At 41.7% G+C, this 22827-nt stretch overlaps 1 protein-coding gene across 11 annotated transcripts in view; it reads left to right on the top strand.

Moving 5' to 3' along the window:
- LOC112574070 (A disintegrin and metalloproteinase with thrombospondin motifs adt-1-like) overlaps positions 1-22827 on the top strand; it is a 32072-nt gene that overhangs the window by 754 nt on the left and 8491 nt on the right. For 4 of the 11 annotated variants that reach the window (XM_025254899.1, XM_025254904.1, XM_025254898.1 and 1 more), the window contains exons 2-14: positions 335-434; positions 1107-1242; positions 1545-1724; positions 1993-2160; positions 2416-2574; positions 3020-3187; positions 3559-3729; positions 7862-8026; positions 8460-8624; positions 9351-9515; positions 11132-11296; positions 12251-12415; positions 13152-13316. In XM_025254899.1, the coding sequence (XP_025110684.1) occupies positions 335-434; positions 1107-1242; positions 1545-1724; positions 1993-2160; positions 2416-2574; positions 3020-3187; positions 3559-3729; positions 7862-8026; positions 8460-8624; positions 9351-9515; positions 11132-11296; positions 12251-12415; positions 13152-13316 (2072 nt within the window). Of the gene's footprint in view, positions 1-334; positions 435-1106; positions 1243-1544; positions 1725-1992; positions 2161-2415; positions 2575-3019; positions 3188-3558; positions 3730-7861; positions 8027-8459; positions 8625-9350; positions 9516-11131; positions 11297-12250; positions 12416-13151; positions 13317-16115; positions 16281-16388; positions 16554-16873; positions 17039-18232; positions 18398-18999; positions 19165-20943; positions 21109-22294; positions 22463-22827 lie in introns of all 11 variants that reach the window. The other 7 variants (XR_003101341.1, XR_003101342.1, XR_003101343.1 and 4 more) reach the window with 7 other exon arrangements.

Here is a 22827-nt window from a genome sequence, read left to right as displayed (position 1 = left end):
TGCTGTTGAGTTAAAATTAACCAACCTCTAACAAATTACACCGTGTTTTGATTCATCTCGTCTTTCATAAATACTTCTAAAATTAAAGAACTTTGTCAATTAACCTAATGAATCGTTTTTAATTCAATGATTAACCACCATTATAGAGAGAGTGGGTGAAAAAAGGGAAATGTTACCTGAGATAAGAAACTTTCCTCGAAACAGGTTGTAGGGTCGTCTTCATCTTTACCTTATCACTGGAGGAAGGGAACGGAGGAGGGAAGGTACAAAATTATATTCTGAAATTACTATTAAAAAATATAAGGCTAACGATGTTACGACTGCCACTTAACAGGTGTGAAATCAACAGCATGTCTCACCTGGACTACCCGGCTGACATCAGCGACTCGGCAAGTTCCGAGTACCATGTCAAAGAAGCTTTTTCCATTGATCCCGTAAGCACTTCTGTCGCCTGTCTATGTTTACTCTCGCGAGATATGGCAACATTTGGTCTTTTCTGTTGAGTAACTGCGGAAAAATCATTGTGTCACAACTTTATCGCCACAAACACACACAAGGGCTTTGTCACTGACACTGGCGTCTGTTGATTGTTGACTCGCTGTCACAAACCTGTGACAAACACCTTGACAATCGAGCGCTCAAATCTTCCCTAATACTTTTTAAAACACTTGTCTTTGCCTAGCTTGTTTCGTGAAAGATTTATGAACAGCAGGTCTGTCAGAATATTTTCGTATAATTCTGGCAACAAGAAAAATAACGACGAGGTAGAGAAGTGTGAGTTTCATGGTTTGGTGTGAAGGCGTCACGTGACATTTTCAACCAATCAAATCTTTAATTTTTGTCGTTCATTTTTTTTCCCCACAATTTCTTTTTTGTCTTCCCTAATTTTCCTGACCCTTTAAAACAAAAAGGAATTCAACAGACTAAGTAAGTGCATTTTAAGATCTCGTGACACAACAGTTATGGTTTGTAATGACGGCGAGGTTACAGTGTAAGTTACAGTGACAGTGGCCATGAACTTTTCATCCTGTTTGTGGCATGTCTCCCTCTCATTGACTGCATTCTCTTCAGTTTGTCTTTCTCGCCCCCTGTTTTCCACCTGTTAGAGCGCTCTGGGCCCCTGTGCATCCAATCCTTGCCGAGACAACGGCCACTGTATCGAGACCAAGACAGCAGACGACATTCTGATCGCCGTGTGTCTGTGCAAAGATGGCTGGACTGGCTCCGGCTGTCAGTTTCCAGGTAGGTTTTTATGTTTCTTGTTAAGTGTCCGTTGTCAAGCGGCTTTTAACTGGTTTTAGTTATGTTTCCAGAGATATTTAACTGGTTTTGACTGTACCTCAGCTCCGTTGGTTCATTAGTTTTTCGTTTTCCTTGGTTGAACTACAGACACGCAGCTGTCACCTTCGTGTACTGAGAAATTTTATTTTACTGTGTGTTGTAGACAGAATGAGGTGAGTAGGTAGTTTACTGTCTTTAGTTGATTTTTTTTTTTTTTTTTTTTTTTACAAAATTAAACTTGATTTAATTCGATTGTTTCGCAGTTGACAGCCCTACATGGGGCCAGTGGGCAGAATGGGGCCAGTGCTCCGTTTCCTGTCAACGGGGATGGCGCATGCGCACTCGTAACTGCGAAGACAGCAACACAGGACAGACGATCAGCAGCCTGGAGTGTTACGGGGCTGACGTGGATTATGGGATATGTGTGCTGCAGGACTGTCCCAGTAAGTGTAGAAATGGACTATTTATTTTCAGCAACGACACAAAAGAACTAACGGATGAAAGAATAACAATAATAATAATACCATGAATGAACGAGTGACTTAATTTATTGGATCCCTCTTACATATTCTTAATACTATTGAAATAAGTGTTTAAGACAATGATGCAGAGCACACGCACGCGCACTAACCAAGGATGGCATAGATAAAACACACACACACACACACAGTTTGATTGATAATCTATCACGTGACGTTCGTCCTTTGACAGAGTGGGAGGAGTGGGGAGCATGGGGGGAGTGCTCGACTGCCGTGACCTGCGGAAGAGGATTTAAGGTCCGACGAAGATCTTGCAGAAACGGAGGTGTGCCTGGGGTGGACAGGTATTGTCTTGGCTCAACCAACGAGACAACTCCCTGTCAAGGCATCGACTGTCAAGGTTATCCCCCAGAGTCAACGATTCTGCATTTTGTTTATACCATCGCTCCTTCCAATAGATACATTCACACAAGCTTGTGTTTTTAGTCTAAATCAGAAACAGCCGGATATCAGTTAATTATTATTGGTAGTCCAAAGGCAAAAGCAGTGTCAAGGAATTAGGATCTTAATTTGTTTCATTCATTCATTCATTAATTCATCCTCATCATCATCCTCATCCTCATCATCATCATCTACATCAGTTGTCTGCCTGCAGGTGCGATGCGTCTGCGTGACGGCGTGGAGCACGGGGAGGGGCGGCTGGAGGTGTACAACGATGTGACCAGTGAGTGGGGACTGGTGTGTGCCGATCAGGTGACCGGAGTCGTGGCTGACCTTATCTGCAGGCAGATTGGTTTTCCTGGAGCTTATGCTGGTATTAATGGACTTCATGGCGAACATCGTGCCTTATCGTCTGTTAAACTTTGTCAATAATTTCTGCATTTGGGTTCACAAAAATTGTTTCAGCGAGCAAAATGAGAGTTGTGCTCAATGCCTCACCTCATTGTATAATCGTAACAATGACAGGAATTTCAACGCCTCGTGCATTTCAAAGACAGTTTGTTTTCTCATAATTATCATTATTATTTTATGTTGCATTTTCTGTAGTCACTTGCAGCAAGTAAATGGCATCCTATGACACAGAAATCGTTTTTGTGATATTGAGAAACTACAGGGTGGGCCGAATTAGCCGGCCTCCTATAATAATGTGGCCCACCCTGTAAAATGTTTTATTTGTATTGTCTGGGTGCTTCTATAACCGTGTAGGAGCAGGATAACACATATTGGCATCATGACATCAAACGCTCGCTTCGTTACAGCTGTTACTGACGGTCGTTTTGGAATGAGTCAGGAGCAGCTGTCTGTGACCATACGTCACATCCGGTGTCAGGGTGGAGAGAGGCGTATGTTAGAATGTCAGCACAACACTTGGAACTCCAGTGGAACATGTGATGGGCAGAACATTGCAGGGGGAGTGCAATGTAGCGGTGAGTTGAGGCCGATAAATCTGTGTATATATAATATATAATAGATATGTGTATCGGAACTGGAAACTGTATCACCTTTCGTATTTTAATAGTCAGTAAATTTGTACTTCAACACCAACAATTAGTATGTTACACATGCTCCAGAGTTCCATTGCCGAGTTCTATAAACTTTCTCGATCATGTAGCTACGACTATACATGCTAAGGGCGAATGAAATCAGAATGTCTTATCAAGCAGCTGAGTGACATCTCAAGGTGTTCATCGATATACCCATCGGTGGATCCCTCATCGATCAATCCATCCGTTTATTTATTTAATCTTTTGCTCACTTTTTCAATTATTTCTCATTTGTTTCCCTTGCTGTTGAAAAGTTAACGGAGTCTGGAGTCTGTGGGGCTCTTGGGGCGACTGCTCCGTGACCTGTGAGAACGGCACTCGTCAAAGAACTCGCACCTGCAGCCACCCGCCCCAGAAGTATGCTGGGAAGCCTTGTGATGGAGAGACTGCTCAGTACAAACCCTGTCAGATGGACCTCTGTCCAGGTGAGTCGACCTTTTATCTTCACATTCCCAGACTGCTGATTAACCAAGCAGTCACTTCAGTAGGATTAGAGTTTAGTGAATTTAATTTGACTTGTGAATTAACTCAGTAAATATCATGAAATACATCTGTAAATAATGTGTTAGGGTTTAGCTTTTTTATTTGTTTATTGTTAAATATATAACATCACTTGGTATTTGTAATTCTTTTTATTTTTGTTTTCTTCACAAGCTGTAGATGAAATGACGATCAATGTTAATGAAGGATTTGACCAAGGAGCGGAAAGCATCTTGAGTCTTAGTTTCACGGGGAGTAGAGGGTATTCTTTAATTTAGTGACTTTTTGCGATTTTATGATCTGCATTTTTTCTTGATTTGCTATTATTGTTTCTCCGAATCGTCCAAACACCGAAATGTTTGGGTTTTGACTTAAGGATGGCTGATGGTCGAGACACGTGAATTGCGCATGCGCGCGTGGACATTCGCGAACACGCATAACACACACACACACACACAGATAACTGTTGCGGATGTCTGGTGAGGTGTGGTTAGCATATTCAGTTGTATTTATCTCCTCCTGTCGTCTAGCTGCAGGATTAACCATGTAAATTTCTGTGCACTGAAGAAGGGCTTTTAGCTTCTAGTGATGATGCTTCTCTGCGTATTTATTATCAGTTGACTTAAGACAGTTAGCTTCATCTTAATTTCTAAAAACCTTTAATTACTACTTTAGACTTACTTATTACATCCTCTGATAGATACATAGATAGATATCTCCTCATGATCTTTATTGATCATGTCTGTGCATTGTCCCTCTCTTTTTACTCAGTTAGCCGACTCCTTTCTCTATCTTCTTAAAAAGACTCAGTAAAGATGCAGCCATTAAATACTTTTATTAAGAACTAGCTCTGGGACAAAGGTTGACTGCTGCTCAAAGAAATCCTTCCTCAGACAAAAAGATTTACAGAAGATTTATGTAAAGATGCTGGCAGCAATGGACCCAGCAAACCTCTCACAATCAATAACACTCTTGCCAGTATCCGCATGTCCTCGAGACAAAACTCAGTAAATTTTCTCAGGAGCTCACCCTAAATACAACCTCGAGCCAACATAAATTAAATTGTTTTGTGTTATTACTTGTCAAACGAAAATAATGACACTCGGCTGAGGCACTTTGGATACAGTGGGGCACTGAGTCACGTGTGGAGGCATTGGCATTAACAACACGGGCTTGGTAGGACTGATGGCTGGACATTAACAATCACATTTAGAGCATGTCTTGGTTGAAATCACTAGGCGTATTGAATATTGTTTATGTATTGTATCAACAGTTACCTAACCGTAGTACCTGACTGACACATGTACATTGTCATGTCATATGCGTAAGAACTGTTAATCCTTCCGGGTTTTTATCATTTTTTCATTTTCTTTTCTTACCTGTTTGTAGTATTACGAGGACAAAAGAAACAAACTTTTAAGTTCAGGATGTATTTTTGATCGACTCAGATTATCGATTAGGTCAGTGTCCGCCTGATCAAGAGAAATGGTTTCCCATGTTTTCCCAAGGGACCGGAAGTAAATTGCCAGTCAGGAGCTCTGATAACAATTTTCCTAGCTCTTGAGGGCGTTCTTGTAATTCTTCTTCCATAAACGGCCACAAGGATCAGAGATGATATAAAAGTCGGTGTATGGTGCACCAAACTTACCAAATATATAGTAATTTCCTCTTATTACGAAACACTAATACACAGCTGGATAGCTACATTAATGTACATACAGCAGAATAACTATTACTCCTCGGGCTAAAAGAAAGAGGGGGAGACTAAAAAAACCTGACAGGAATAATTGTTAATATTAAGGCAGTTCTCTTATAAACTACAACTATCAAACATATCAACTATCAAAAATACTTAGCTAAAAAAAGTTATAAAAACACAAAATCTGCGGCCAGCTGTCCGTTTCTATCCGCTCCTGCCTTTTGTTTCCATGGAGCGAGGGTAAGTCCTTGTCACGAGAAAATGAAGGGAAAGTTCCTTGCCTCCATATTATTAAGCGATGTCCGGGGTCCGCGGATTTGTTTTATCCCCAAGACCTTAAATACAAGGCATTGACAAAGGTTGCCTGGGGTGAAGTAACATGGCAGTATCTGTGGGGGATAGAGAGTCTGTCTACGGAGGAAGACAATTTTTCTTGACTTCCCCATTTTGCGCCTGAGTAATGAATTTGCTTCGTGAATGCGGCCCCTGATCGTTATCCAGTAGGATGTGATCCAAAGCCATGTGTAAGCGCACGCAACATCGCGATGGCCCTCGGTTCGAAGCTTGCTCGGGTTTTATATAAGTAAATCTCTCCTATATAAGCCTTATGGTGGCGGAAAGAGGAGGACTGGACTAGAACAGTTTATTTACTTTTCGACAACTAATCTTTAGGAAATAACCTGACTGTCGTGTAGCAATGTTGCCGAAATCACCTACTAACTTCACTCTAATAACAACAGGTGTGTCATCAGTCTAACTTACAGGAGGCTTTCCTTGCCCCACCTTCCTCCCACCATCACGAGTGTGTTAATTAGAATGCACGTGCATTACGACCTACTAACGATACTACCTTTTAGAATGAGTCACGAGCACGGGCCTGTATTAAGGTTATAACACTGCAACCCGGATGTAACCCTGCGTCAACCCTGGTTTGCTGTGGCCGCGATGGAGGACTGCGACTACGGTCATTGGCTATTTCTCACGGTGGTCGTGGTGGTGGTGGTTTGGAAGACGATGGCTTCATTGCGAATATTTTTGTACTAAGTGTTCACTCTTAACAAAGTATGCTTGTTCTCACTTAACTCACTAAAAGTCACGTGATATAAAAGCTCACTCTATTTTAAGAGTAGAAGAATACAATAAACTCGTGTCGAGCCAAGCTGCTCGTTTGTTGTTTACCTGTTTTCACCTGGGGTCGTAGTTCAGAGATTTTACATTGCCCTCCTCTCACCCCAGACAGAATATACCGGACGCTTCCTTCCAGGCGTCTGGAGTCAGCTGGTGCACTCACGCGCGCGCCCTCTTGCTTGCAGACTTGTGGAGTGCGTGGAGCGCCTGGAGCGCGTGCGATGCCTTCTGCGGCGGCGGCAAGCAGTCACGTGACCGCACGTGCGTCGCCGGGACCACGCCCTGCTCCGGGGCGAACGAAGAGACGCGCGATTGCGACGCTGGCGCCTGTCCAAGTTACATAGGGGTTCCCAGTACGTCACTTCCTGCTTATACGTCACAGCTGATGACGTCCTCGGCTACTGCGTGACTCTTAGTGTCTGTACTTGCTTAGTGTTGTTGGTATTTTTTTTTAATTTAATGTTCAAAGTAGACTTTGTAAAATTTGTAATTACTCAGATAAATCAATTTATTTCCCGAGTATTTTATCTGTGTCTCAATGACACGTCACATATACTAGAACTGTTAGAAGTCTATCTCGTTGACACTAAGAGTCGCGCTAAAAATGTACGTCACGCACAAGGTCACGTTTACCACGTCTGCACCCTTTGGATGTCACGTCACTTGCGTCACTTCCTGCTCCTGCGAGAAGATATCACTGTGAGATGTCCTCTCCTATCACGTCCTCATCACCGGCCTTGACACCTTGTGCACTGAGCATGCCCACAGGTCACGTGTGTAGCTATATTAACATCACTGCGCAGCGAATCAGCTAACAGCAGCGACTCAACAACCAATCAAATAGCAACGGTAACAGTTCTCGCCATTTCGTCTTAGCTACTTTTAGCGATTATTTAATCAGATGCAAGTTGCTGTTGTTGCTAAGGTGAGCTTTTGAAATTTAAGAAAATGCGTTAAGAAAAGAAAAAGGGAAGTTACCCGCCTTTGAGTTGTCTGCGTTTTGATAGAACCTCCGAATTGCCTGAGGAAAGGAGTAAAAAAAAAAAAAACTAGACATACAAGCAAAGCTAGTTAACCCTTTGCATGCGAGCTGCATGGCGCTTTCACTTGACTGTAGTAGACTAAACCCTCGCTAATCTAGAGATTTCATTGGCACCAAGATGGCTGCATGCTGGATAGCGTGTAGTTACGAAAGCAAACTAAACCTGATACCTAGCGAACTTTTCACTGCCATGACTGCTGCCACACAGTCAACGGAGTCTGGAATCCCTGGTCTGACTGGTCCTCGTGCTCCGCCACGTGCGGCAACGGAACCCAGAGTCGCTCCCGGACTTGTCGCGGACCGTTCTTCGGAGGCAAGAACTGCAGCGGGAACAGCAAGGAGACCCAAGAGTGTGCGTCCCGGATGTGTCCAGGTGAGTTGACTGTGGGAGGTGAGGTGAAGATCCTTATAACCTTTGCTTCCTCCTCTCGTCCCTTTCTCGTTCTTTCCATTTCTTTCTCTCTTTGCGTCACTCTTCTTTGTCCTTGTTGACCCTAATATCTACTGCTGCTGTAGACTAATAGTTATCTAAACTTTGTCTTATAGTATAGTAATATTTGCATCATCATCGTCGTCGTCGTCGTCGTCGTCGTCGTCGTCGTCGTCGTCATCGTCATCTTCTTCTTCATCATCATCATCATCGTTGTTGTTTTTGTTGCAATATGACGTATGTTGGAGAGGGAGAGAGTACTTTTCTTGACATAGAGGACAAGCTGCGGAATAAGAACCCAGGGTCACCATCATGAAGTGGAGGTAAGTAGTCACCCAGGAGGCAAACCTATGATGGCCGATCTGATTTTCCACAGTGGACGGTGTTTGGAGCGAGTGGGGCGCGTGGGGTGCGTGTACACTCACCTGTGGTAACGGTACACAGTCCAGAAACCGCACGTGCGTTGGGCCGTTTTATGGTGGACGTGCATGCCAGGGTAGCAGCAGCGAATGGGGAGCCTGCAACGATTTCAACTGTCCAGGTGAGAGGTCACGCTGTGTGTACTTGTTCTTCCGCTTTCGGTGGAGCTTGGTGTGCTCTGTGTAAGATACACATTCCCATGATGCTTCTGAAAACTGTGCATGGCTTAACAAGTTAACTTCCTGTGATACATCAGTGTTGTGAGATGAATAGACTGATCTTTCTCTCTTAATTTTCTTTTCCTTTCGTCTCCCTTTCTTTCTTTTTATTTTTTCTCTCATTGTATATCTCTTCCAATATCTGTGGTTTTTTAATTTCTTCCAGGTACCTTGCATACCTCTGTTTCATGTCCTCCGTTTCTATTTCTTAACGAACACACTCTAGACCACATCTATCAAAGTTGTCTCAGTAAAAAACAGCAAATTATTCATGACACATTCACAACACAATAAATATATTTACTAAACAGTAACATCATGTGTAACCTGTTTACATATTGTGGTTAAACTCAAGGAGATATATTAGTCCTCATTCACTACCTGTCAGATTACTGTGGTGTGTACTTTGTGGATCTCCTCCAACTGTAATATTATGCAACTGTTTTAAATTCTGTGTCACGTGTTACTATTACCTATTTAAATGTCGTTTGAACTCCTAATGTCGTCTTCAAAACTCCTACTTCCCCTCCATTTTGTTGATTTCCTCTGCTTTGCTCCTGCTTTGCTTTACTCTTCTTCGACTTCTGCCCTTTGCTCTTGCTGTCACGTGGTTGCTGGCGCATGCCCAGTCGATGGCGAGTGGGCTCCATGGCAACAGTGGCAGACTTGTAACGTCACGTGCGGAGGAGGGCAACAGATTCGTGTGCGGCAGTGCTACAACCCCTTGCATGGAGGCAGCCCTTGCGTCGGTGTTTCCATGGAAACCCGCATATGCGGACAAAATCCATGCCCTCGTGGGTACCCATTGACTGGAAATTTTCAATTAATCTTGATTTTTTTTTTATTTTAAAAAAATGTAGAACATTACGAAGCACGTTTTAAACGGTTTTTAGATTCTTAAAGCTAAAGTGTTCTGTTCAGTTTATGTGTGTTTGTGTTCTGGTCAAGTTCTGGTTCTGTCGAGACGGAAACAGAACGCGAGGGTTTGCTTGGTTTGGTCCGAGTGTAGAATGCATTGCAACCCTTTGTCCACCCTGCCTCCCTCACACAGCTTACAGAGACTGTGGTGCCATGATGTATACTTGTTGCTCACAAATCCTGTCTACATAGCTTTATACCTCCTATAAAGATAACAACTTGCATGCTAGCTTTAGTCTCCGTTGGCTTTTCTTTTTCCCTCGTTGCACTCTATTCTTCATTGTAGTCTACAGGTGTTCTTTCACAAAGGGCAGGACTGTTGCTCTGTTTTAGCTCTCTCTCTCTGTCTTTCTCTCTCTGGTTTAGTTATAATCACAAATCAAAGACATGAAAATGTCCATTCAGCTATAATTAAAACATTATTGAAATAGTTTAATGAACTTAATTTTAAAAGTCCTCACTTTAGCATTATACTTAGTAATTGTTGCACTTTGCTCGCGAGCAAAATTGTCAACTTATCTAACATTTCAACTAACATTTGAAACGATTTTGATGTCAAATATTTGTAAAAGTTAACAGACTTATAACGATAACTTAAAGCTAGCCCCGTGTCTAGTCAGGAAGACTATTTTCGGTTACTATGGAAAGATAACTGTTCCGGGGTGTGGTGCAACCACAGCAGAGCGAATGTATTAATTATTCATGTTGTTTCTTCGCCGCTTCTGGTTTTTCAATCCACGCTCGATGAATAATGAAAACATTTCGTGACAGCGGGAGGATTTTCAGTCGGAAGTGTGGCCGAGGCGAGGCAATTAACCGTGCATTTCTCAGACCCTTATACCGGAAATAACATGATTGCCTGTGTGATGACGTCATGGCTCGTGCTGGAGTAATGCTTTATGGGGGGAGGGGTTGTTGTACTGACAACTTTGATAGAAAGGGAGTGGTGACAGTAAAAACAGTAAATGAGGATTGGTTAGATGCGATGGACATAACTGAGAAAAAAAAGTTACCTAAATCAGATTACGGTATTTAATATAAAAGGTAAAAAAAAAATGGTATATGGTCTTTTACCTTTGTGTCCGCAGTGGCAGTGTCCGTTATTTACCGTAGTTACAAAATCGCTGTCACCTTATAGCTTTCTTGATGTATGATCGTCTCACGAGGTACCCATCAACTGGTTAGGCGGAGGGAAAGTCTCGGTGAATCTCGAACCTGTAACCTTCTGCTTTGAGGTAGAGTTCACTAACCATCGACCTACGACGGCTCCCTTTTTTAAAAATTATTCAAACTCTTCTCGGTGTTGCAGATATAGAAATTCTCTTGCTAACACATTTTCAAAACTGTAGTAAGTTATTTTAACAAACTTTCTCTCCTACCTCCTGATGTTTTCTGTATTAGACAAGCTGTGGAGGGTTATGACGATGACAATGTTTATTAGTCTTGGAACTGTTCGTCGTTTCTGACCCCTTGTTCTGTCGATCTTCTGCAGTCAACGGCGTGTGGAAGACCTGGTCTGAATGGAACACGTGCTCTGTCACGTGTGGTGCGGGCGTCCAACTGCGTAACCGCACGTGTGATGGCCCCTTCTACGGTGGCGCCCCCTGCGTCGGGGAGGTGAACCAGACTCAAACCTGCCAACCCAGACTGTGTCCTGGTATGTGTCAGACTTGGTGCTAGTGACACAGTGTCTCAGGAACGGCACAGGGCTGAGAATATAATCTAAGAGTTCTTACTAGTTTTTTAATATTAGAGAGCTTGAATTTATGTAATGTCGGTAAATAAATTTAATTACACCACATAGCAATAAATAAATTACAGCCATGAACTAACAGCACTACTGACATCAATAGATTATTGACATGCAATCATATTTTTCCCAAAGTTTATAAGGACGCTTTCTAATAAATTTCTTTTACAGTGTATGTAGATATAGTTCTTTACATCACCCCTCCTCCTGCTCTGCCATTTTTCGTAAAAATTATTGTTCTTGTTCATCATTCTTAAGCTACAAAAAGAAGCCATTCAATGTGTCTTGCGGATTTTGGAGGTACTCTTAGAAATTCGTGAAAGCCCGAGAGAACTTGTATAACCAAAGCACACAAAGTAGGTCGGCTGACTGAGTCACGGGTGAGTCCTGAGTTCTGATTCAGGCAGCCAGCCAGTCACTCAATCAGTTTTTCAAATAAAATACTAATAAATTTTAAATTATTTTTTAGTTAAGATACGTTTGTGTGGATATAGATATTTTGTGAGATTTTATTTAAATTTTTGTTTCAATACTTGGGTTCCGATAAAAGTTTTGCTGCTGGAAAGTTATATCTAATGGCTTATGCCTGAGGATATAGCTTAAAGTCACACTTAACACTAACCTGTAAGTAAACCTCACAGCCAGCTGCATGTTAGTTTTGCTGTCTGGTATGGCTGTAGGTTTCACCTACGGAGCAACAGTCTTGTCTCTCCCCCTACATCATCCAGAACAAAAATACATTAAACCTTCTAAAACCAGACATCCTTTGGCCACCATTTCTTGCTGTCGATACTTATGTTCTTACCCGGCCATTGGGAATGAAACAGGATGTCTGACTTTAGAGGATGCCGGCCTTTGCAGTCGATGGCCTCTGGATGGACTGGGGAGCGTGGTCCTCATGCTCTCTTTCGTGTGGCGGAGGACGACGGACGCGTGCCCGTGTGTGCTACGGCAGTGGTCATGCGGGCACAGTCTGCCTGGGCAATGCTACAGAAAGCGTTGACTGCAATACTAACCCGTGTCCAGGTACTGCTTCAGCACTGCCACTTGAACTTTGAGTAAATGTTTTTATTCTTGCAGGTGACGTTAACAGTATAAATAAAACTTTACTATCCAGAAGCGAGTGTACAGAACATTTCTAAACTAAACACTTTTCAGCTTAAATATTTAGAAAGATCTTCAAATTTTTAGGGAAAAAAATTCAAATATATTATAAACATTTACAAAAATACGAAAAAAAAATACAGTTGATCTTTCCATTTCATGTTGTTATTTGTAAGCAAAGGAGACTTCATTTATCAAGGAAGGTACTGAGGTTAGAGGACTAGATACAGCGGAAGTGACGTTTATTGCCCAGAGGCAAGAGGCCTGTGGGATTTCTTACTGTTTATCTATGTCACAGATCGCATCCACGCAGGGAAATAATACATGTGACAGTTTACACCCGATTATATTATAGCATAATTAAACTACTTGTGTCTACAGCATACTTTGTGACAAATGTTATACGATGACCCCCATCTCTGGGTCATCTAACACTATGTTATAATTATTATTATTGTATAGCGCATTTCCACACACGAGTTCGATGTGCTTGACAAGATGTAAGGTCAGTAGATAGTGATGCCGTATCACAACCATACAATCATACAAACACACATGTGCAGTGAACATTGTATGTGCGGAGTACGTTCACATGGATAACTGCAGTGTGAAGACTAATCCGTTCTCACGACCACGTGACTATCTCCCTTCTGCGCAGTTGATGGCGTTTGGAACGTCTGGGGCGCTTGGGGCGTGTGCACGCAAACGTGTGGCAATGGAACGCGCATGCGCGATCGGAAGTGCAATGGACCATTCTACGGGGGCGCCAACTGCACAGGTCCATGGCAAGACACGGAGTACTGCAGCCCCAGTCCATGTCCAAGTAAGTCTCTGACCTCCTGCGGCGCCCTGTCAGCCAGGTCTTTGTGCGCATGTCCACAGTGTGTATGTGTGTGTGTTTGCGTGTATGTGTGTGTGTCTCTCTCTTTGGAATTTTCCATGCCCCATGCAAACATGCAGTCTGCATTTTTCCTACATCGCTGTTTCTTGATCAATTCTTTTGCTGTTCACTGCCATGTTATGTTCCGCTTCATATTTTTGTTTTTTGGGTTTGATGCATGTTTAAGTTTAGAGTGTTTGACACCGTGCACCTGTCTTTTGTTTTTGGTCACACCTCACCGTTAGGGCAAGTCCGGCAGCGGCAAAGTAGGTGTAAACAGGGGGACAAACACTAGCGCGAACATAGAGCGAGGAAGCTAACGGACACCGGCGTAACAACCAGCTGTAGGATAACCACTAACCATAATTTCTTCCTTGAAGTGACTTTCTTTGTCAAGCAGCCTATCCAGTAACACTTCTCGGCGCCACTCAGAGACATTGGTGAAATAATCATGTAAGTTACTTGAACTTTTAAAATTTCTTTCCGACATATTTTATTCTTGTTTCGTCAGGCCGTGTGAGATACTTGCTGGTTCAAAATCTTTTAAATCTTGTTTTAGGATGCACATTGAGGGTCGACAGCTGTGAGAATTCCTAGATGACAAACATCTGATCCCCACCACCCCCACTCAATGCTATACAAATGTTTAAAGGGAGACAACGTCGCAAATTTTTGTGAAGAACTTTTTGCGACTAGGATTACTTCCCTTATTTAACTTTTCCTGGAGTACACTTTGTGCATCAAAAGTTGACTGAAAGTATGTTTGTTTTAAAATGTCATGGACATCGAAATCATATGGATTTGTAAATACTTTGACATCAAAATCGTATGTATTTATAAATAATTTCTGCTAAGCAAGTATGTTGTTGACCTTGCTGATCGTATAAACTAAATTCTTACTCAGCAGAAGTATATTGTTGGTCTGTGAAGTGCCTGCCATTTCAGATGTACCCAGAGTCCGATGTTCTGCCAGCCATGGATGGCATCACTCCAAGTCTTCGTCACATTGAGCCCTTGTCCTGCTATACTTTCGCCAGTCCACATTTTACCCACACGTGATACAACAGGTGATAAACATAAAGCTGTATACTATGGCATGTACTTTGAACTAGAACTGGTTTATTTACAATGAACCTTTGCATCCAAAAACACCCTCACAATACAAACGAAGTGTATCATTTTGCTCCGGTTTGTTTTAATTAACATGTTGCTATCCTTGAAATAGTATAGTTTGATAAGAACACTTATTCCTCCTTAGAAACGAAATATTTAATTTAAATTTGACATTGGCCATCTTACCTGGCTTCCTTAATGTGGAGCTAGTTTTACAAAGCTAGTTTTAGTGTTTCGGAAGTATGCGATGATGATTGATGATTGATGATGAGAATGAGGAGGAGGATGAGGAGGAGGAGGATTTACTTGACGGAAGAGACTGTTTAAAAAAAATGGTTGAACAGAAAAAAAATTTAAAATTGCAAACACTTTCTGATTAAAACTACCTCACAGAAAATTAGAACTAAAATCAAAAAGAGGAACAGTTAGTTTTTGTTTCCATGGTTTCCTTGTTTTTATCGGGTTAGTGGGACTGTAATAATCTGTAAATTAAAATTAGTTCTAATGGGCAATAACATTGCACAACTTATATAGAACTTAGTGCTCAAAATGTCAGTGCAGATAGCTAAAAGCACTCCAGCATTTGGAATTAATACTAGGCTGGTTTCGTTTGTTTCTTTCAAAGAATAGTTCACTTCAATTAATGTCTCATATCACGCATTATCAGGCTTGCTGACCGGATTGTTTACCTTCATTTTAGAAACAACTGTTAGTTTTTTTATAGTCTTTTGCTGAAACTGCCATACTAACAAGATTTGAGCATTTTTCTGTAGAGCATGTCGAATTTATTTCACAAGTTTCGCCCCTTATTATACATACTAACAACTTTTTCTCTTCATTAACAACATTAACAACATGAAATGTTTGCTGAGATGTAACAGTTATCCTGTTTGTGTCAACATCCTCAGACAAAAGGATTGACGAAAGTCCATACATATGCACATCGACGGATTACTGATTAAGAATAAAGGAACAAATATTTGAGGTTTTCCTTTGGGACCAAGTGTTTGCTTTTTGGTGCAAATTTCGTGTCCTGTTCCGGTTTTAGGGGATGTGGAGCGGGGCTGGTTGTTTTATACCACAAAGAGACCTGATGGGGAGGATGTGCATAATTATGGAGATGTTGAATAAAAACAATCGCTTCAAATAGATAGAAAAATATATATATATAGACATTTATTTTATTTGCAGGAAGGAAAAGTTTATGTAGAGAGTGGCAACTATTTTGACTATTTGCAATCAAAAACAATTTCATAAAAGATAAACTTCAAATATTTGCGCCCTTTCAGATTGGCTGTAGAAAAAGAACCAATCAGTTTTCTATAAAATATCACATGATATCTATTGATCCTCACAGAAGGAATGTGGGAGATGGCCATGAAACAGGGTGCTGTCTGTAACATGTGGTGTCGACAATTATAAATATATATATTTAGCATTTTATGATTGTATATGTAGCCTTCACCGCCGAGAGCACAGCGTGGCCATTCTCCAGCAAATCACGTGACATAACAAAGTAACAGGATGCTGCTAGGTAGGACTCAAAGAACGAGAAGTGATTTGTTTGTTGCATGAATAGTTCGACTCTGGTGAAATGTCTTGATACTCGATTCACTTGCTGTATGGCAGAGGACGGCGTGCTGCAAGACTGGGAGGCGTGGTCCGCCTGCTCTCTCACCTGTGGCACAGGTTGGCGCACACGTCACCGGAAGTGCGCTGGACCCTTCTATGGCGGGCTTCCGTGCGCAGATTACCTGAACGAGACTGAGACTTGCTACCTCACACCTTGTCCAGGTGAGTTGCATTTGATACTCCTGTTTCTTCCACTCGTGTAGTTAGGGGGTAAAAGGTAGTCATGTTTTAATGTTTAATAATGTTTAGTCATGTTGGTCGTCATTGCAGTTGATGGTGCGTGGAGCGTATGGGGGGACTGGTCATCTTGCACGACCACTTGTGGCGGGGGCACAAGCATGCGATCACGCACCTGCGTGGAGCCAGTGGACGGCGGTGCACGGTGCCAGGGCGATTTTAAAGAAGAGAGGATCTGCAGCAATCAGTCATGCCCAGGTAACTCAGAATCCAGTTCCATGCATTTTACCCACGTTCTTCAAAATGCTGCTGGCGCGAATGTGATGCTGTCCTTTCCCGCTACCCGGCGACAGTTAAAGGGAACTTGTATTAATGGTTTCTATGGTAAAGCAGATAAATGCAGATAAACTTTTCTGTGTGGAGACCAGTGCTAATGTTTATTGCGAAGCTTGACTAAAAATTTTGTTGAGAAAAATACATGCAAACGTTTATTGCGAAGCTTATGTGTTGAGGCAGATAAATGCAAATATTTGTTGCGGAATTTGTGCATGTCACGTGTTGTCACGTGTCCTCTGTAGTCGACGGCGTGTGGAGCGGCTGGAGCGCATGGGGGGCGTGTGACGTCACGTGTGGCGGGGGCACCCAGCAGCGGCAGCGCAGTTGTGTGGGGCCTTACCATGGCGGACAGACATGCGCAGGGCAGGCGCTTAACTCGCAAGTGTGTAACGTGCGCAGCTGTCCAGGTCTGTACTGGCGTCAAGTCATCTGCGCTGCAAACAATATATATGGCGCCGCGAAAGTACTACTCCAGAACAAAAAACAAAAATACGCTTAAGTACCTGTTCGATCATTCTTTAATTTTAAAATACAGACAGTTTTGTTGAGTGCAGACTACACACCCATAAACGATAGACACATCAGTAAACTATAAATAAACAAATTTGTAAGCTTAGACAATTCTGTAAAGTGTTGGCACTTGGGTAAAATATAGACGAGTCTTTAAGTTGTAGACACATGACTTCCAGGGTAAACAGCAAATCAGCAGACCGCGATGGCTTACAATTTTATTTATTTGCCCATCTTTGTGACATTCATTTTCATTATTCCATTTAATTCAATGCAGCAGACAATGCTACCGAAATGCTCGATAAAAATAAGTTTATAATATCTCTATTTTTCAAATACATTATATAAATTAATGCTGTGTTCTTTAGCTCAGACGAGAAAAGCGACAGTCTGTTATGAAGGAAGATATTTGTTAAAGAATATTATTTGTTAAATATTTGAGGAAAGAGGAAACGGGACAGTAGCGTGATTGCACACCCAGAGGTACATGGTCAAATCTCACATCAACATAAATGTTTGGAGCGGCTAGGATTCGAGATAATAGCATTTAACAAGCAGGATTTTTCCTCTTAAATTAATAACTACAAACAACAGTGGTTGGCAATTTCTTAAAGGAAATCGTTTATTTTGGGAAGAATTTGCAATCTATCACACAAAGTGCCTTTAGTTTAGTTTTTATTTTTATTTGTCCTTTCTTGTGTCTTTACGTGTTTCTGCACATGCATGTTTGCTGCATTTTCCGTTTATCTGTTTCTTATGTGCCAGCTGTCCATTTTTTTAGCTTTCATTTTCCCGAATCATTTTAACATAATTTCAACATATAAAGTCCTAGTTTATATATATAATGTTGCCTATGAAACACCGAGACAGTTTATATTTTTTTTTCAATAACAATAGCAGTTACTTTTGCGTATAATTCGTAATACGATAATTGAATCTCCTTATCTCCCTTTGAGTAACAAATTAATCATTCAACAATAAAAACAAAATTAAATTTTAGAACGAGCAGCTGTTAGATGCTTCTAAATTATACAAGATTATGGGGATGATTGCCCAGCAATGACTGCGTGCTGTGTGGGTCACAATAACAGTGGATGGCGTCTACGACACTTGGTCACAGTGGTCTGCGTGTAGTGTCACGTGCGGCGGCGGCAGCCAATGGCGAGCAAGAGTCTGCATAGGTCCCTTCCACGGTGGCGCAGCGTGTACAGGTCCAGCCAACGAAACACGAGAGTGCAGCTTGCTTGCTTGTCCCAGTAGGTACCAGCGCTTTGTAGAGACACACTTTGTGGTAGCAATGATAGTAGTAGTGGAAGGGGTTGTTGTAGGTGTAGGTGTCGTTGTCGTGGTCCAATCTGTCCTGCCTAAAGTTTGGGGTCGTATTCGTGAAGCGAAGGTAAGTTATCTTCGTGGATACTCAAGCGTCTTTTGTCTCTTTAGTATTAAGCGGCGACCAGACTCCCCGGATGTCGCTTACCTCCTGGATTTTAGTCATCACGCAGTGGCAAAGATGCCCTGTGGTACAGTAACAAAATAAAAAATCCACGGTCTGGACAGTACGTCGTTACTACGGAAACAAGACGATTTTCTTTAATTTTCTCATTTACCCACGGTAATGACTTACTTTCATTTCATGAATACGACCCTTAGCCTCAAGCTACTTACCTGCTTTGCCAAAAGCCAGTTATTTTACTTTTCTGAGGCCAGTTATTTGCCTTACCTGCCCTATCTATCCCAGCGTACCCCTACTGTCCTGTTCGTCACCTATCTGTTCTACATGAAACCACTAACAAACTTTACCTAATGCCAATATTGCTAGTTATAATCGTATACCTGTCTTGCTCCTTGACGCTCTCAGAGGACGGGGTCTGGGAGCCGTGGACAGTGTGGACAGACTGCAGCGCCACCTGCGGCGGGGGCCATCAGCAAAGGGAGAGAAAATGCGTGGGTGTTCAGTATGGCGGTCGCAACTGCACAGGGGACACTGCGGAGAGGCGCGACTGCAATGCACAGAATTGCCCGGGTACATCCCACCCACTTGGCTTGCTTAGATCAGTGGCCTCCATCCGTTCTCTCCCGATGACCCCTTAACTTCATTACTAAACACTCGTATTTGTGCCTTTGCTGTATTCTGTCGATTGTTGGGGGTAATGTATGCCCTCTCAGTTTTAGATGATGTGTTTCATTGGAAGTGGGGAGCACGATCATTTCAGTCTTCCTCCCGTACATAAAATTGCCCCTAAGTCCTGTCCGCTCTACGAAGTGTATGTACACTTTTATGTATGGGGTGAAGACATGAAAACAGCTAATCCTAAACTAATTGGCTTTGAAATACTTTCGTGCATCTAGAATGTTTGAAAATGAAATCAGTTTTTTTAAACTCATGCTGCACTTGCACCAAGCTGGCGAAAATCAACAGACATGGCGATGATATTTGAAAATGAAATTGCTCACACGAACTAACACTTTTTATTTTTTTGTCGTGCTTATGCTGTATCGTCGCTTTCTGGTGATTTGTTGAGACATTTTTTATCTCCTGGTCTTATATGTATGTACACGGGGAAAATTAACACAATATGTCTCTTTGAGGTTTCAGATGAAATAATATTTTTGATTTGTTTGGTGAAATAGCATGAGCAGTAGATTTTGAAAGGAGCAAAAATGGCGTCAGAATTATTTGTACCACAAGACTTTGTCTCACGATTGTGTCTCCAACCAACTTAACGGCCAGTTAGTGAACGTCGCTGGCTGATGTTGATTACAGGATTTAATTAACCTTCTATTGCATGTACACTACATCAATACATCAGCGCCAAGCTGGGTTTTATTTTATTTTATTTATTTATTTTTCATCATTTGGTATTATCCGCGCAAAAACCTAGCGAGTGGTCTCCCTTTCCTTGTCCCATTGCCTGTAGAGCAAGGGAGATCATCATTACTAGAGAATGAGGTTTTAGCTGCGGTTCATCGGCAAGCCAGTGTTGCTTGATTTCAGCGACTTGATACGCGATATGCCAGGGTGGGCGCTCGAAGGCGCTGGGGGAATTCAGCTTTTCCCACCCACACCCAACCCGGTCCTGTAGCAGGCACTGATTTCATTCACTTACATTCCGGCACTTGACCTATTTGTGACTGATGATGACACATGTCATAAATAACCTGTACCTGGCAGTGTCATTCTGTCTGCACTTACTAACGTAAATAAAGATTCCTGCCTGCTTTTACTAACCTTCAAAATGAAAATTGTTTGCTGTCTGCATTTACTAACATAAAAATGAAAACAATTCTGCAATCTTTGATTTGCATATACTTTTCTTTCGTCTGCATTTACTAATCCAGACTTTCTTGCTAATGAGCTACAATTAACAGCTTGCACAAATGTTTAACATTATGCTCTTGTCTCCCTAGTTTTGCAGCTTTTGAGACAGAATTCTACCCGTACTAACGTTTGCGCTTTCATAATAGTAAATAAATCGTAAACAATGATATCAACGCGAGTAACTGTTATTGTATACTATTTACAATCAGTTCATTTAACCAATAATTAAAATCAGAATATTTTACTCTTTTATCAAATTTTCCTTGTCGCACAGTCTTTATTTAAAATCAGTAAATTTAAACTACCAAATCAAATTCAAATTAATTCGAAACGAAAAATAATCAAAATGAAACCATGATCAGTCTTTTTTCCACTATTTCTTACATGCTGTCTAAACGCACTGACTGACGAGCAAAATGTCATTATGCATGGCGAAGCACCACGTGCATGCACATAGTCTCATCCTAAATGTTATATTTACAGTCGATGGTGTCTTTAGCGATTGGTCAATGTGGACCACGTGCACTTTGACATGCGGCGGCGGTAGCCAATGGCGAAATAGAACGTGTGTGGGTCCCTTCTATGGAGGACTAGTCTGCCAGGGCGCCTTCAACGAGACACGGAAATGCAGCGAACAGTCGTGTCCAGGTCTGTCGCCATGAAACAAACCATCCAAGCTTATGAAACATTGTATATTATGGCTAATTATTTGAATAGAATAATGCTTCTCATTTTATGTTGTCTTACAACTCCCATGTCCAGTTCCTATTTTTTCCAGATGAGGAAACTGATGAAACGCGAACAGAAGGGTTTTGTTTTGCAGCTCTGGAGTTCAAACCTCATTTTTTTTTTTTTTTTTTTTTTTTTTTTTACTGTTCACGTGGGCATTTATTTAAGAAAAATAACTGTACTAGAGCAGCGTAAAATAAGCTCTGAACATTAAAGAGTTACTTCTTCAAAATGGTCACTGTCTTCGAACACGCGGCATTCACCTCGTGGCGCTGCTGGTCATTTCCTGGCTGCGCGAACTGAGATGCGCAGTGAGACGTGCGAAGTTCCCGCCACTTTCGAAGCAAACGCGCGTGTGTGTGCAAAGCAGACTTTCAGAAATCAAAAGCGTTCAAGGAAGAGATTTATTTCATTGGAGTTCAGGTTTGAATGCACAGCCCATAAAGGTTCATGCTACCCCCTAACAATCAATTAAAATGTTCATATAATAATTAAGTCATGCTAAGTGTTAGTATGTAGCCGTGGGCTGTCAGTCGTGCCTGCGTGATGTATTCTGATATTATTCCATGATAAAAGGCGAAATAAAATCAGTAAATCGGTTAAATCTAACCTGAACAGCCTCCGCCATGAAAAGTTTGTAACTCACCTCATAATAACCGCTCCTATTAGTCTGTCATATTGAAAAGAGAGCTTCAGTGAATCCCTCCATTAATAAAGCCGACGTTCATCTCTTCTTTCATCCACAGATTGATCAAGAAAGAACTCAATAATTGTCAACATGTTGTTAATCTATTCCATCTCATTTTTATGGCATAAAACACCATTGGGGTCATTTTTATGTTTTATGTCAGAGGTCATTAGACATCGGATAATAATCTCTTAACCAGCGCCATTACAGATATCCACATCCGATCGCGACAACAACAGTGTCAATGTGTAAGATGGAAAGGCCGTGGTGCAGCCATGATGTTAGGTTTATATAAAGTACAAGTCCCTTGTAGCACCTGTCTGACTGTGAAAGGAACGGATGTGAAAGGAAAGGAAAGCTTTTATTTTGTCCGTTAATCTGAGGCTGACGATTGTGGTGAATGTGTTTCTTGTCCAGTGGATGGAATCTACGGGGAGTGGTCAGCATGGAGCGAGTGCTCTCGCTGACTTGCGACAGGTGGGACTCAGCAACGAAGTCGCACGTGCATCAAGCCTCAGTATGGCGGCAAGAACTGCTCTGGTCCAGCCAATGAAACGCAAGAATGTAACATACACCCCTGTCCTGGTACGTCATCGCAGTATTTGTACGCATGCGCACTGTAGTTTTACAAGCAGTTCAGTAGCTCGGTGACTACTACTACTACTGTCTCTGGGATGAGTATTTCTTTATAATATTTACATTGTTTATATCGGGGATTTTCGTTCTTTATCTTGATTTTTCATTTGAATGTTTGCTTCTCATGTGTATTTACATAAATATTTCTCTGTGTAAATTTTTTTCTCTCGATATTGTGTGCATAGGCTTAGGAGTCTTCGTGATATTCAGCTTGTCTATGAAAATGCAACTCTGTTTTCTAGACTGTTCGTGACAAACGTATTAACCTGTTCTTTTCAAATTCCCAGACAGTGCATGTTTAATGTCTATTCTAA

This window comes from Pomacea canaliculata, linkage group LG10, assembly GCF_003073045.1.
Source record: "Pomacea canaliculata isolate SZHN2017 linkage group LG10, ASM307304v1, whole genome shotgun sequence".
Classification (NCBI taxonomy): Eukaryota; Metazoa; Mollusca; class Gastropoda; order Architaenioglossa; family Ampullariidae; genus Pomacea; species Pomacea canaliculata.
Note: the sequence above shows the minus strand (reverse complement) of the source record. Positions and strands in the feature narration are given on the sequence as shown.